The 12,753-nt window shown below is 41.2% G+C and overlaps 1 protein-coding gene across 2 annotated transcripts in view; it reads right to left on the bottom strand.

The window, feature by feature from the left end:
• Window positions 1-8,993: 8,993 nt before the first annotated feature.
• The window catches only part of LOC101162714 (neuropeptide Y receptor type 2), a 55,643-nt gene continuing 51,883 nt past the window's right edge, over window positions 8,994-12,753 (bottom strand). For both annotated transcript variants that reach the window (XM_020711532.2, XM_011487181.3), the window contains exon 6: window positions 8,994-11,530. In XM_020711532.2, coding sequence (XP_020567191.1) covers window positions 10,955-11,530 — 576 coding nt within the window. In that variant the 3' untranslated portion in view covers window positions 8,994-10,954. The remainder of the gene's footprint in view (window positions 11,531-12,753) is intronic.

The raw sequence follows: 12,753 nt of genomic DNA, 5'->3' as shown, positions 1-12,753 counted from the left end.
TTGTCCGAATCTCTTACTTGTGGAATCTGGCTGGGTTTTTGCTAATTGGAGTCAGATGATTTAAATTCTGCTTATTTTTGTTTTCTATTCATAAATAGTTTTCCAGTATTTCTGAGGTTTTGTGTCCTTGATCTTATTATTTTAACATTTGGTCTTCTGCTGAGTTTTGCTGGCCTTGAGCAGCTGCTGCAGCTTTCCCAACGTGTGTTTTATTCAGACCACCTGAGACTTGAGAAAGTAACCTTGCTATTTAAAGTCAACCAAAACCCGTCTCTCCAGGTGACGATTGATAAAAATGATGGAAAAGGACAGCTTCCTTTGATTCAATGGTTTATGGAGAGTTTAAAAAAACATTTGGTCTTCAGCAGGTATGAAGAAGAAAAGGCGAAGTCTGGAGATGTTGGAACATAAACAAGATTAATGTGATAAATCAGGAAGTAGCTTTAAGCTCAAGCCTTAGCCACATGCTTCCGTTGACAGAACGGGTGCTGCAGATTTTTGGGGTGTCAGGGATCGTGGACGGTTGTAGACAGGAGGAGCTACATCTCAAGGGATACAGATGTGTCTTGCAGTTCTGTTGAGGCTCACGTCACGAAAATGGAACATACCACTGTCGAGTGTTTGGTGCGTCTATCGTGAAGTATACGTAAGGCTAATCCAACTCACACGCACTCATGACAAACGGCTGATGCTGTTTATGCCACACTCCGGTTGATAGTAGGGTGGGAGGCCTGGCCTCTTATGGACCGCAAACACATGCTGCACACACGGATCATACACGTGATACGTTAGTGCCCGTAGGACGTCCGTAAGAGGTCCACACAAACTACACTCTGATTGTCTAATTTCCTCATTTCTAAGTCAGGCTGCACTCAGGGGGCGCACACGGATCACGTGAACAGTACCAATGGGCTTCTTCAACAGTCAGCAGGATTTTAGGGGGTTGCATGACGGAAAACCTGCTCTCACTACAGTCATCTACACCTTTGGTCACACATCTCACCTGAAACCTCCCTCCACCCCCTCATTTACACGCAGATTCTTTATATCCTTTTGCTTTTCAAATTAAAGCCCCACCTCCTCAGACGTTCCATGCAGAGAGAAAATGAAATAACTCACGGTGGTGGAAGGTTAACCATCTGGTACAAAAACATGACCACTATAAACTAGAGATGTCAAATCTTTCAAGTCTTTGGACAGGACTCCATGTTCAACTTCCAGTCTATTTTTTAAAACTGACCCTGTTGTCAAAAAAATGTCTCTGAAATGATGTAAAAAGAGGGGACACACTGAAAACACGCACACAAAAATCCACCATGTGCATTTCTTTTAAGATGTTTTTCAAAGACGTAAAGCCCCTAATCTTCACTCTGTTTGCTTGTGAACTCTCTATCACGATGCATTAACCTCCTTCAGAACACGTCCCTCCACAGATCAGGCAATTTTTACTTCAACTCAACCACGAGTCCCCCACCTGGCCTCCGTCTCTTTTCCCCTTTCAGTTTGAAAACACACTCCACAGAAAATTGCCTTTTTATTATCATAGCAGGCAGCATCCGGCCCGCCTCCACAGCTCATAACACCTTCCCGCTGGCCACAGCCATTATCCCCCACACTGAGATTGGAACCCAGTATTTGGTCAAAAGGGTCAACACCAATCTCTGAATATCAACTGTTATCCCATCAGCTCCAAACGTGCAAGGATACTTTGACTGAAATAAGCAATTACTCTTAATCCTACCTTTGGGCAGGCCTCTGTCTGTCTTAATGTACAGTTCCTGCACTATTCTTGTCTGTAACAGTAGTCCTTCACCTCTGCTTCAGTTCCAACCATTTTTTAATCACATTTCATTTTTTTCGTTTGGTAAAAATGATCTAATCATAGATGTCAAATTATGTTTCATCTTAGCAGTAAAGTTAACATTCCGGTTGCATGTAATCTCTTCGGCTCATATGTTCTCAGCTTTGGTGGTTTTAGTAAAAATGTGTCCAAATAGTCTCCGGCTTTTCAGTATACGGCCTCACAGAGTTTACATTCAGGTACTTCTACCCATATCAGGTACGCATATCCAAATAAAATGGTACATTAAATCTCCAACTGTCAAATATTTGCTGTTCAAATATTTGAAGTTGAATTTTTGTAGCAGCTGTGGATGAGCGGTTAACCCCTGATCAGAGAATTGCAGATTCTGTTAATGCCCTGCACACCCATGTGTTGACGTGTCCTTCTAAACCCCATCTTGCTTCTCGTGGTTATAGTTTCCCGCCAGTGCAGTAAAGCCACCATCAGTGCGTGTGGATGAATGGGACTGTGACTGTAAAGTATGTTGAGCTTTAAAGCTTAGACTTTATTTGTTTAAAGCTAAAGCTTTATTAAAAAGGTCAGTATCTTACCGCTGATGTCCTGTCTAAGCTTCTGTATCACAATCTTACACCCCCTACAAAAGCCTAGCACTGTTTCAGACCTGGAAATGGCTTTTTGACTCTGGACATGTTATACAGTAGAGCACTTACTTAATCTCTTGTGCTCTCTATCATGCTAGATCTTACCGTTTTCGATGGTATCTTTGAATTGCAGATACCCTTGAATAAATATTTACCCAACAAGGACGTGAAACCTATTTAAGTCACATTGACCCGTGCAGGGGTTGACCTGTATGGGTGGAGCGGGTTTGGGGATTTTCCCATGGTGTAGTTTCGTAGAGAGGAGAGGCTGCACCTTACGGATAGCGCAGTTGTATCCTACAGTACCCTTGAGGCTCATATGTCCACCTTAAGGGACGTCATGAAAATGTAACGTACCATTGTCGTGTGTGTGGTAGATGTATCAGGAAGGCTAATGACGATGTCCTTGTGCCACACTCTAGTCATTAGTGAGGTGCGAGTACTGGCTCCATACTGACCCCACGCTAATGCTGCATGCACAGTGTGCGCACGTGACACCTACATGCCCCTAGGACGCCCACATAAACTACACTGATTTTTCACCTGCAAATAGCCCATATCTACCCTGAAGGGCAGTCGGGACTAAGGCCTAACCAATAACAGCAAAACTTCTTACAAGATGTATTTTTGGATTACCGTACTTTAAATTCATGCTTTAAGGATTTTATTTTTCTACATTTACCTAAATATTGTGATTGAATGAGAATCTGTGATACAACTCTCTCCTTTCATCTGGCGTCTCCCCTTAATAAATAAATAGTGTACTGTACGTGCCAAAGAATGAAGTCAGTTGGTACGGCTCAGTTTAACCACATTTTCAAGACTTATACTCGTGCACAGACGCAATAACAAAGCAGTCCAGAGGTACCATTGTGCTTAAGAGTATTATGTGTTGTTGGACTTAATAATGACCAACAGTTTGTGCTCGGTTACAGTCATTCACATAGGCAATATGTACACAGAATTTTACAATATTCAACATTACAGCCAAGTTACACAGAAGTTTACATTCACGTTTGATAAAGGTCAAGCAGCGTCCGTCATTTTCGCCAGAATGAGCATTTTTAGCATTTTTATTCTGATGCAAAATTTTGCAAAATGCTATAATGACAAGGCAGTTTAAACACAACATGAAAAAAACTACAAGCTTTTAAATAATAATAGTTTGTTGGGAAAACCTGCCCCACACTGTGATTGCTGACACAAAAATGTAAACCAGGTTAGCATGAAGACAAGGAAAAAAATGTTAACACAAAGTGTTCAATAATAAAATTCTGGAAACCAAAAACCTCACCGGTTTGGCCAAAAGAGTTAAGTTGCAGCTCATTAGCTTGACAGTTAGCTAGGTTAGCAACAGATCTGAACAAAAGGATTTGATCAGGTTATGGATCTCTAATCAATCCAACCTTACATAGTTAGTTAACTAGGTAGTCCTTAAGCAGCATGCTTTCAGTCCAGGATTCATAGTTACATAAAAACTGCTGAGCAAACCTGCTAGCTTCTTTAGCCCAGCTAGACGAACCCTTTAACATGAAAGCTGTACCCGACAACGGCAGAATAACACGCTCTTTGAACTACCATAACTCTTCAACCATTTAACGCAACTACAGTAATTCCAACGGCTTAAGAATCTGTTAGAATTACGTTAATTACAACAATTTATGGAAGGTTAACACCGGAGCTAAAGCTCCTCGCTAGCTAGTTAGCTCAATAATATTTATTCTTCTAAAGGGCAGTGTTTTCGTCAATGAAATGTTTTTATCCAAATCCAGGATTAGTTATAGGATAACTAATAAAAAGATGAATGGCTAACCACGTAACCCATTAATGCTGGTGACAGCAAACAGTCAACACTATTAATGCCATACCAAAGGTGTTTGTCTTCAAGTCAGAATCAGCTGATTCACAACAGTTGTGTAAAAAAAACTATTGTAAAGTGTTGCAAATGGGTGCAAAGCTGCTTTTTAGCTTCAGAATCCAATGGAATTACGTTAAGTGCGTAAACTGTTGAAGAGTTCCAGTAATTCAAAGTCAACACTGGAGCTAAAGCTCAAAAAGAATCTGTCAAAAAAAAACAGCTGGGTCATTTTAATGCAGCTAAAAAATCCCCTTAAAAATGTTCAGATTTTGAGCTTTCTGACCCTGAAAAAGCTTTCAAAGCTAAATTATATTTTAAAAAATAATAATAATTTAAAGGTCTAAACATTCATTTAAGGTCATAAAATTCCATATATTAATCTATATTTATTGTTGTGAGCAAAAACTGTAAATTTGTTACATATTTGGTGATTAAATACAGATAATTTCCCTAAAAGACGAAGATGGGAAATTGTATCTGACTCATATTTGTGCTTATTCTCCACACAGAAGGATTACATGCCTCCAACTGCAAATATACATTTAAAATTTTAACTGTAAATAATAAATACATAAAAGAGATTTTTGACTTGAAACAAAAGCCTGAATAGGTAGTCTAATGTTTTCACATGTGGAGGCTCAGAAACAGCCAGTCAACCATTGAATGAAAGCAGATGTTTTCAGATTCTTCTGCCCTGTTAGATAATAAAATCCAAATCAAAATGTCTTGTAAATTAAATATTCATTTCAGACACTTGTTATTTAACTAAAGCACATTATGGTAATAATTTGAAGTCATTACAAAAATATTTCAGCTCTTTTAAAATGCAACGCTGCAGTTCAGTATAATTAGCAGGCATAATCAACATCTAGTACGTTAGCGACTCAGCACTTGGTCATATGCAGATGAACAGGCGTTCCTTGTTCATTTTCTTCTCTTTTTGTGAGCTTATTTAGGCATGCATTCATCAGCACAGTGGATGCAGAGCACACAGACGAGGAGAGGAAACGAGGGCAGAGATAAACGAGTTCAGCGGGACGGAAGAGAGGGATTGTGGGAGTCCAGCTCACAGAGACGTGTGAGGATAAACTGAAGGATTTGTGCGAGGGTTTGATCCCCCGCTTACACGTTTGTGGACCATCTCAGAAGAGAGCTTTCCGTCCATTGAGGTCACACTCTTCAAACCCAAATGTTGAAGCAGGGAGAAAACCAGGAAACGGCCGTCTGAACCCGCGTTAAAAGGCTCATTATGATAATGACATTTGAACAATGGGGTTGATTTGCTATGAGGAAATTGGCGGGGTATCTTCGTATGACAACCAACCGATCAGACAACAGAGAGTGGAGCTGCAGCACATGCTGCGAGTCTGCAGCTCATTATCACCCATCAGGCGACAAAAGCCCCGCAGAGAGGAAGCCGTCATTTTCATAAATGGACCCAAAAGTTTAGCTTCTCAAACACGTGAAGGTCACTTGCAGAGGAGGACGCCGTCACATTCATCAGGTTGAAATGATCTCACTTCAGTGATTAACGGCGCAGGAAAAGTAATTTAAATCAATCTACTAAATATTGAAATGAATCTGTTTAATCATCCCAATTCAATTCCACCTTATTATGCGAAGCGATGTCGGGTTGCCATGGCTTCTCCCGCTGCCGTGAAACAGAACTGTGGACACTTCTTCATCAAAGACAATTTAAAAGGTGCTAAAGAGGCGACAAAAACAAGGTGATTAATAGAAACCTAGAAAGGAAGAGAGTAGAACAACACCCCAACCGATCAGATTACTAGTATGGCATCAACACTAGAGCCGTAACAACCTGTGAAAGCCCCAGTAGCTGTACTTTGTAGTAGTTGCACTTTGGTGTGGGACATTTGCTCTCCACATTTGACCCCTGCCCTGGGGGAGCGGTGAGCTGCAGACACAGCCGCGCTCGGGAGCCATTTGGCGGTTTAACCACCCGATCCAACCCCGTAATGCTGAGTGTCCTGCAGGGAGGCGTTGGGTCCCATCTTTAGAGTCTGCTGTGACTCGGCCTGGATTCCAACTCACAGACTGTTTGGACTGGCGGTTTTCTCCTTAGCAGCCTCTCAAACTTGGAACACAACCCCAGAAAGCATTTGACAGCCCTCCACAAAACCAAACTTACTAAACTAACACTAGGGAAAATGCCATAAAACTGTTTCCTAAACAAAAGACAACAGAAAACATTGGGGGGGGGGGGGGGGAGTGGTCATAGTTGTTTGTAGCATTGTTCTAATTTAAGCAATTTTATTGATGTATTTCATGGGGAGCTATGTATTTTAAACCTTATTAAACTTAATCTAATGTTAATTTAATGTCATTTCATTTCATGCAATTTCATATCAATAATGTAAATTTTTATTTATTTATTTTATTGTATCTACAGTCTCTTGGTGGCTGGCCGTGGTCAACACAGGACAGAGGATGAAAATCAGCTAAGGCTACAATCCTGCGTATTTACAGTGTTTCTCTTTTTGGAGCACTCCACATTGTTTTTTGTTTGTCCCTTTATTAAATAAATACAAATACAAACCTTTCCGTTTTAGGGTGGACAGTCAAGATCGGTTTCTGAAAATCTGAGTTTATATATTTGTGATGTCCAAGATTTCTGGTTCTCAATCTTAATAAATGTAGTCAGGCAAAAAAGTACACTTAATAATTAACAATTAGTTGTTGTTTACGGCAAACAAAACATATTAGAGCTCCGGCAGCGGAGTGACTGGTACTGTGACGGTAAAACACTTTGGGTCTTAAAGCAATTTAGAAAAGCCAACATAAGTTTACCCCACACACCGTACGAAGCTTCTGACCCATTTGTCTTTAGGGACGTGTTAGGTTTTTACGTCACTAGGCTGTCACAGATCACAAATAGATAACCCTTGTGCTATCCTAGGCACTTTAACATTGGGAGTTGGGTCATCTAGACCCACTAGACAGTGCTCTGAACCTTTTTTCTTCAATGATTTGTGATCTTCACTGGTGTCCATGGATTACATGAAATCTTTCCACCTTTATCCACCTTTGTCATGGTAGAGAGAACACGTCAATGGTCATCTTGACCCTATAGGGTAGCACAAGGGTTGGTTAAAGTAAAAACTGTGATAAAAAACGGATTGAAAATAACTTTTGGTGGGAAATCCTCTGAATAATTATTCTATGGTATACATCATATGACACACCGTCTTTAAGCGATTACAATATTTCTGTCACTTTTTTTTTCAAAGTTATCCCACATTTTTATATTTCTAGACCTTTAAAAACTAGACTTATACCTGTTGGAGATGGGACGCATATCCCATATTTGTGACTATTTAGAGAAATTTGTTGAGTTTTAACGCCAATGGATTGATGCTTTGTACATGTGGGGTAGTTAGAACCCCGTTGTGTTTCTAGACATTTCAAAATTCTCATTTGAATGCTGCTGACGACATCAGTGGCTGTCACTGCTTAGAAGGGAGGCTTAATTGAGTTTCTGTGTCCAACCAGAGACAGTTTAATTTCACAGTTATTGCTTTTCCTGACAACCAGAAACTTAATGGAGACACACAAAAAATCTGTGTCGATTTTAAGAGATTTGTTGCATTTTATTTTTACAATTGTAACCCTTGTGCTATCCTAGGCACTTTAACGTTGGGAGTGGGGTCATCTAGACCCACTAGACAGAGCTCTGAACCTTTTTTCTTCAATGATTTGTGATCTTCACTGGTGTCCATGGATTACATGAAATCTTTCACCTTTATCCACCTTTGTCATGGTAGGGAGAACACCTCAATGGAAGATAGCACAAGGGTTAAGGCAACACAAGACTAAGACTTTAGGATGTTCTGTTGCAATTCCCATTCACAAATCCACTGTGAGGGACTGTAACTAATGTTACATTACTAATGTAATGTAACTATGTAATGTTAAAAACACAAATCCATGAAAACCAAGCCAGGTCATCAAAAGTTTCATCTGATTTCATCCTCCATGGACCTCACACAAACATCACAATTGCAGGACGTTGACTAAGAGAGAAACCTTTATTTCATCTTTCCTTTTGTAAATGTACAAATCAACTGTGTTTGTAACCAAATGCTAATGTTTGCATCATTTATTTATCAGTGCTGTAACTCTTCATTGTAACAGGGATTCGACTCATGTCATCATTAGGGGTTGACGGCACGATTCATAGTCAATATTGGTTCATTTTGTACAATGCGATCCAGAACATCTTTAGTCAGAATTTCTTCTAGCGTGACTTCCAGTGTTGTCCGCTGTGATCCACGTGATCGATTTTATTTTAAAGTAAAGTAAACCTACTGCGTCTCAATCCAAATGTATCAATTTATCTAATTTATTTTATATTGGTATAGGTCGATTTGATTATTAACTTGCTTCAGACAGATCGATCTGGTTGGATCGTTAGAATAGAAATAGATTCATCTGTTAATAATTACACCGTATTATTTATCTATTTATTTTGATAAATTGCACAAAACTGTTAAAGCTAGAAAGCTGTAACCTTTGTGCTATCCTATGACCCCCCCCCCCTTCCATTGACGTGTTCTCCCTACCATGACAAAGGTGGATAAAGGTGAAAGATTTCATGTAATCCATGGACACCAGTGAAGATCACAAATCATTGAAGAAAAAAGGTTCAGAGCTCTGTCTAGTGGGTCTAGATGACCCCACTCCCAATGTTAAAGTGCCCAGGATACCACAAGGGTTAATTGTAATACTTTGGAGCACTGTTGATGTTTGAAGTATCTCAGAGCAGAAGTTTTGTTTGTAAGGTCCAATTCTGATCCTCGGAGTGGTAAACCTTTTGTGTTTCTACCACAAACTCATGGCTGGGAGCTTAATATTATCAACCATCTAGTTAATATTATGTGAATTATTTCAACACAGCCTGTAGGCTTTAGTGAATTAGAAAAGCAGTTAACATTGATAGATGCTGGTTAAAAACTCCAAACACAGAGAGATGATGAACCTCCAGCAGGTCTGTAACGTTTACAAGACAACCTCAGCAAAGGTCAGTTTAGGTAACAAGCGGATCACAAATCCGGTTAAAATTAAAAATGAGTTTCCATGTGAAGGTTGGAACATCTGACTGATGTAGACGAGGGTTTGCAGGTCATAGTCAGGGGCAGCATGAGGAGTCGCACAAAAGACAATTAAAGGCACAAAGACGTCATTCTCAGTACCTGTAATTATCACCGCAAGTCTCACCTGGCTGAGCATTTTAACTCCTTTTCAACAAAAGAAATAAATGGTTTCCTGTTTAATTATTTCCAAGAAAAAACTAAAATTCTCAGAAAAAAGTGTAAGGGGTGGGGGGTCGATCTGGAGTGGTTTGCCCAAAATGCCTTTCGAGCCAGAAGTGCCACTGCATCTGTGGGCCAATGACTCTTTAGGAAACGTCAAGCATTGAGAAGGAACTGGAACTAAAACCTCCTTTACTGGGTTCTACTTAGCGGCTTACAGCAGACAGCGTAACACCAGTTTACTGGTAAGACCTAAAGTAGCTCTAACAGAGACCCCTGATAGATTGAGTGAATATAACAATAGATACGTGTCCAAATTAAAATGCAGTAAAGTCTTTGTTACACAAATCATCTTAGTAACCAGTTATGAGCCCCAGCAGCCAAATAGATGAGAATGTTCTCCTTTTAAGGTGGATCATTTATCAAATCTATTCCAAAATGATTATTTATTTATAAAATAAAATGTTCAAATGTCGGCAGAACCCCAAAGATCATCTAATTATCCTTAAATGAAAGTTTTATCATCATTTTAAAACAACCATCTGCTCCTTTTCAGAGTCTAACATGAGACGATGGTGGTCAGGGACAAACAGGCATCAGCAGTTAAACCAGAAAGAAAAACATCGCCAACATAACCTTTTGGTTTTCCAAATATTTTTGCCCGTCTGTCAACCCAATTACAGCTGGTTGGTGTGAAAGCTCTCTGCCTCATTAGCCCCCAGTTTCCTCCTTCTGCCTCCCACTGATGCCCTCGGCGCTCCTTCCTCTCCTGCCCTCGTCTCTTTTGCTTTTTTTTTTTACTGTCGTGTAACAAGCAATAAAACAAAAGCTTCCCATCCCAAAGCTTTAGAAATGAGACACTTTTATTTATTTTTTACCTTTTGTAAGGTCTAATTTTGGTCCTTCTTCCTTTTTATTTTAAACGCCTCTCCGTGCTCTGAAGTCTGAGGTTTTGGCGAGTTTGCATCACGCGTCCTTCCAAGCTCAAAAAGCCGTTTGACAGCATCTGAATCAGCATGTGAAGACGGGCCTAAAGCCTATTAGAAACCCATCTTTCCCTCCTAAACACAAATCCATCCACCGTGTTCTCCATGTTGAGGTCACGTCCCCAAGAAGATAATGCTTGAATTGTTTGAAAAGAAGCATGTCTCCTCTGAAGGGTCCATCTAATCCCAGATTGTCTTCTCTGCCTCATCTGTTCTGGGTTTCTCAGAGATCTTTAATCCCCACCGCTGGCTGCCTCCCACTCCGCCGCTTCTATTTTTTGCTTTATCTCGCCTCTCTTCCGTGTTGAGTCCTTGCGTGGATCTATTGTTTTCAACGGGAGAAAAGTTTACCACCATCTGTATTTCTTCTCCTTGTCTCAGACTCCCCGACGATCTCAAACATCTGTGGCGTCCAGGTGTGCAGAAACGGCTTCCTGGGTTTCCAGGACTATCTTCTTCGCCCGCCCACCGCCCCCTCCATTGATGGGATGAACCATGTCCAGTCGACCGCTCCTCCCTCTGTCCGCCCCCCGGCGACACTTGAACACTGCCAGGAAGGCGGCGCGGTAGTTGCGGTTCATCCAGCCGTAGAGTAGCGGGTTGGCGAAGGTGGAGCACATGGCCACCACGTGGAAGATGGTGTAGAGGAGGCGGAAGTCACGCATGTCCAGCACCTTGTTATCGATGTCGGTGGCGAGCTGGAAGGCGTGGAAGGGCAGCCAGCTGACGGCAAACACCACCACCATGGTCACCAGCATCTTAGTGGTTTTCCGTCGCCGACGGTGGCGCTCGGAGCCGGCGCTGCTGTTGGCGCCGCCCTCAGCTGGGCTGACGTGGCCCCGTAGTTTGGACCAGATACGAGCGTAGGCGAAGGAGATGATGGACAGAGGCAGGAAGTACTGCAGGATCAGCATGGAGATGCTGTAGATGGTGCCGTCGGTGCTTTTTCCGGGCCATTTCTCCGTGCAGACCTGTGACGAGGAGACAACTGCGTTAACAGAACTCTGTTCAGAACTGGTTCTAGGCCCGGTCACTGGCCTCACTGCAAAACATGTCATCCCTGATCAGGTTTGACTGATTTACTGCTTTTTATCTTTTATACGTCAGCTTTTGTCGGGAACGTCAAAAACGTTTCTCCAATTATGACAAAAACATATAATATTTCATAAATACATGTTAGTCCTCATTACATACAATAACAGTCTGTAGAAGTGACCATCGGAGGACATTAAAGGTCTGTACTGAGCAAACCAAAAAGAAGGAAAACTCCCTTTGAATGGAAGATAGAGACACTGGAATCAGAAATGGGAGTTAGAAACTATCAGAGAGCGAGAACCAGACCACTACAGAACCACTGGAACAGATGTTAGGAGACAAGACAGGTAAGTTAGACACTGTAGGAATAAATGCACAAGAACCAAGCACCACGTAATAAATGGAACATCTGTTATAGGACAGGGAAGTGAGATAAGAACTGCAGGAATACGAGAACAGGAAGCAGATCATAACAGCAACACTGGGACATCGTGTTTGGGACAAGACTGATGAGCTGGACAGAGCTGGAATAAGAAAACAGGAAGACGACCATCACAGACCCACTGAAACCTCCAGTACAGGACAGGACTGGGGAGTTAGAAACTAGAAAAAAGCTAACGGACCATCTTAGAACCACTAGAACATCTGTCACAGGACAGGACTGGGGGTTTAGAAACTAGAAAAAAGCTAACGGACCATCTTAGAACCACTGGAACATCTGTTATAAGACAAGAGAGGTGAGTTTTAGACTCCAGAAAAGAAAGAACAAGAACTGGAACATGTGTTTTAAAACAAGACTGGTGAGTCAGAAAAGACCATCACACAGTCATGGTGCTTCTTGTACTTTCCAGACACCATGAACATCTTTGTGTGTGTTAATGTAATAGCATTTTATCACTTATCATTGTTTTTGATGACAGCATTGATTGTCTGAGAGAGATCTAATAGAAAGCATGTTCAGACTCTCCAAGTGACATTTGGAAATGTCATGTGAGGTTTCTTCTGCACCAAAGTCTGAACATTTTTGACATTTTATTGATTTAAAAGTCAACTTCCTCTCAATCTGGTGGGTTAGTGGAAAACATATCAGTGAAACCAGCGATCAATGGTCGGCGTGACTGAAGGACAGGAATATTGCTCACTGAGCCGGAGCCCCCCC

This window comes from Oryzias latipes, chromosome 18, assembly GCF_002234675.1.
Source record: "Oryzias latipes chromosome 18, ASM223467v1".
Taxonomy (NCBI): Eukaryota; Metazoa; Chordata; class Actinopteri; order Beloniformes; family Adrianichthyidae; genus Oryzias; species Oryzias latipes.
This window is presented reverse-complemented; position numbering and strand designations above follow the sequence as displayed.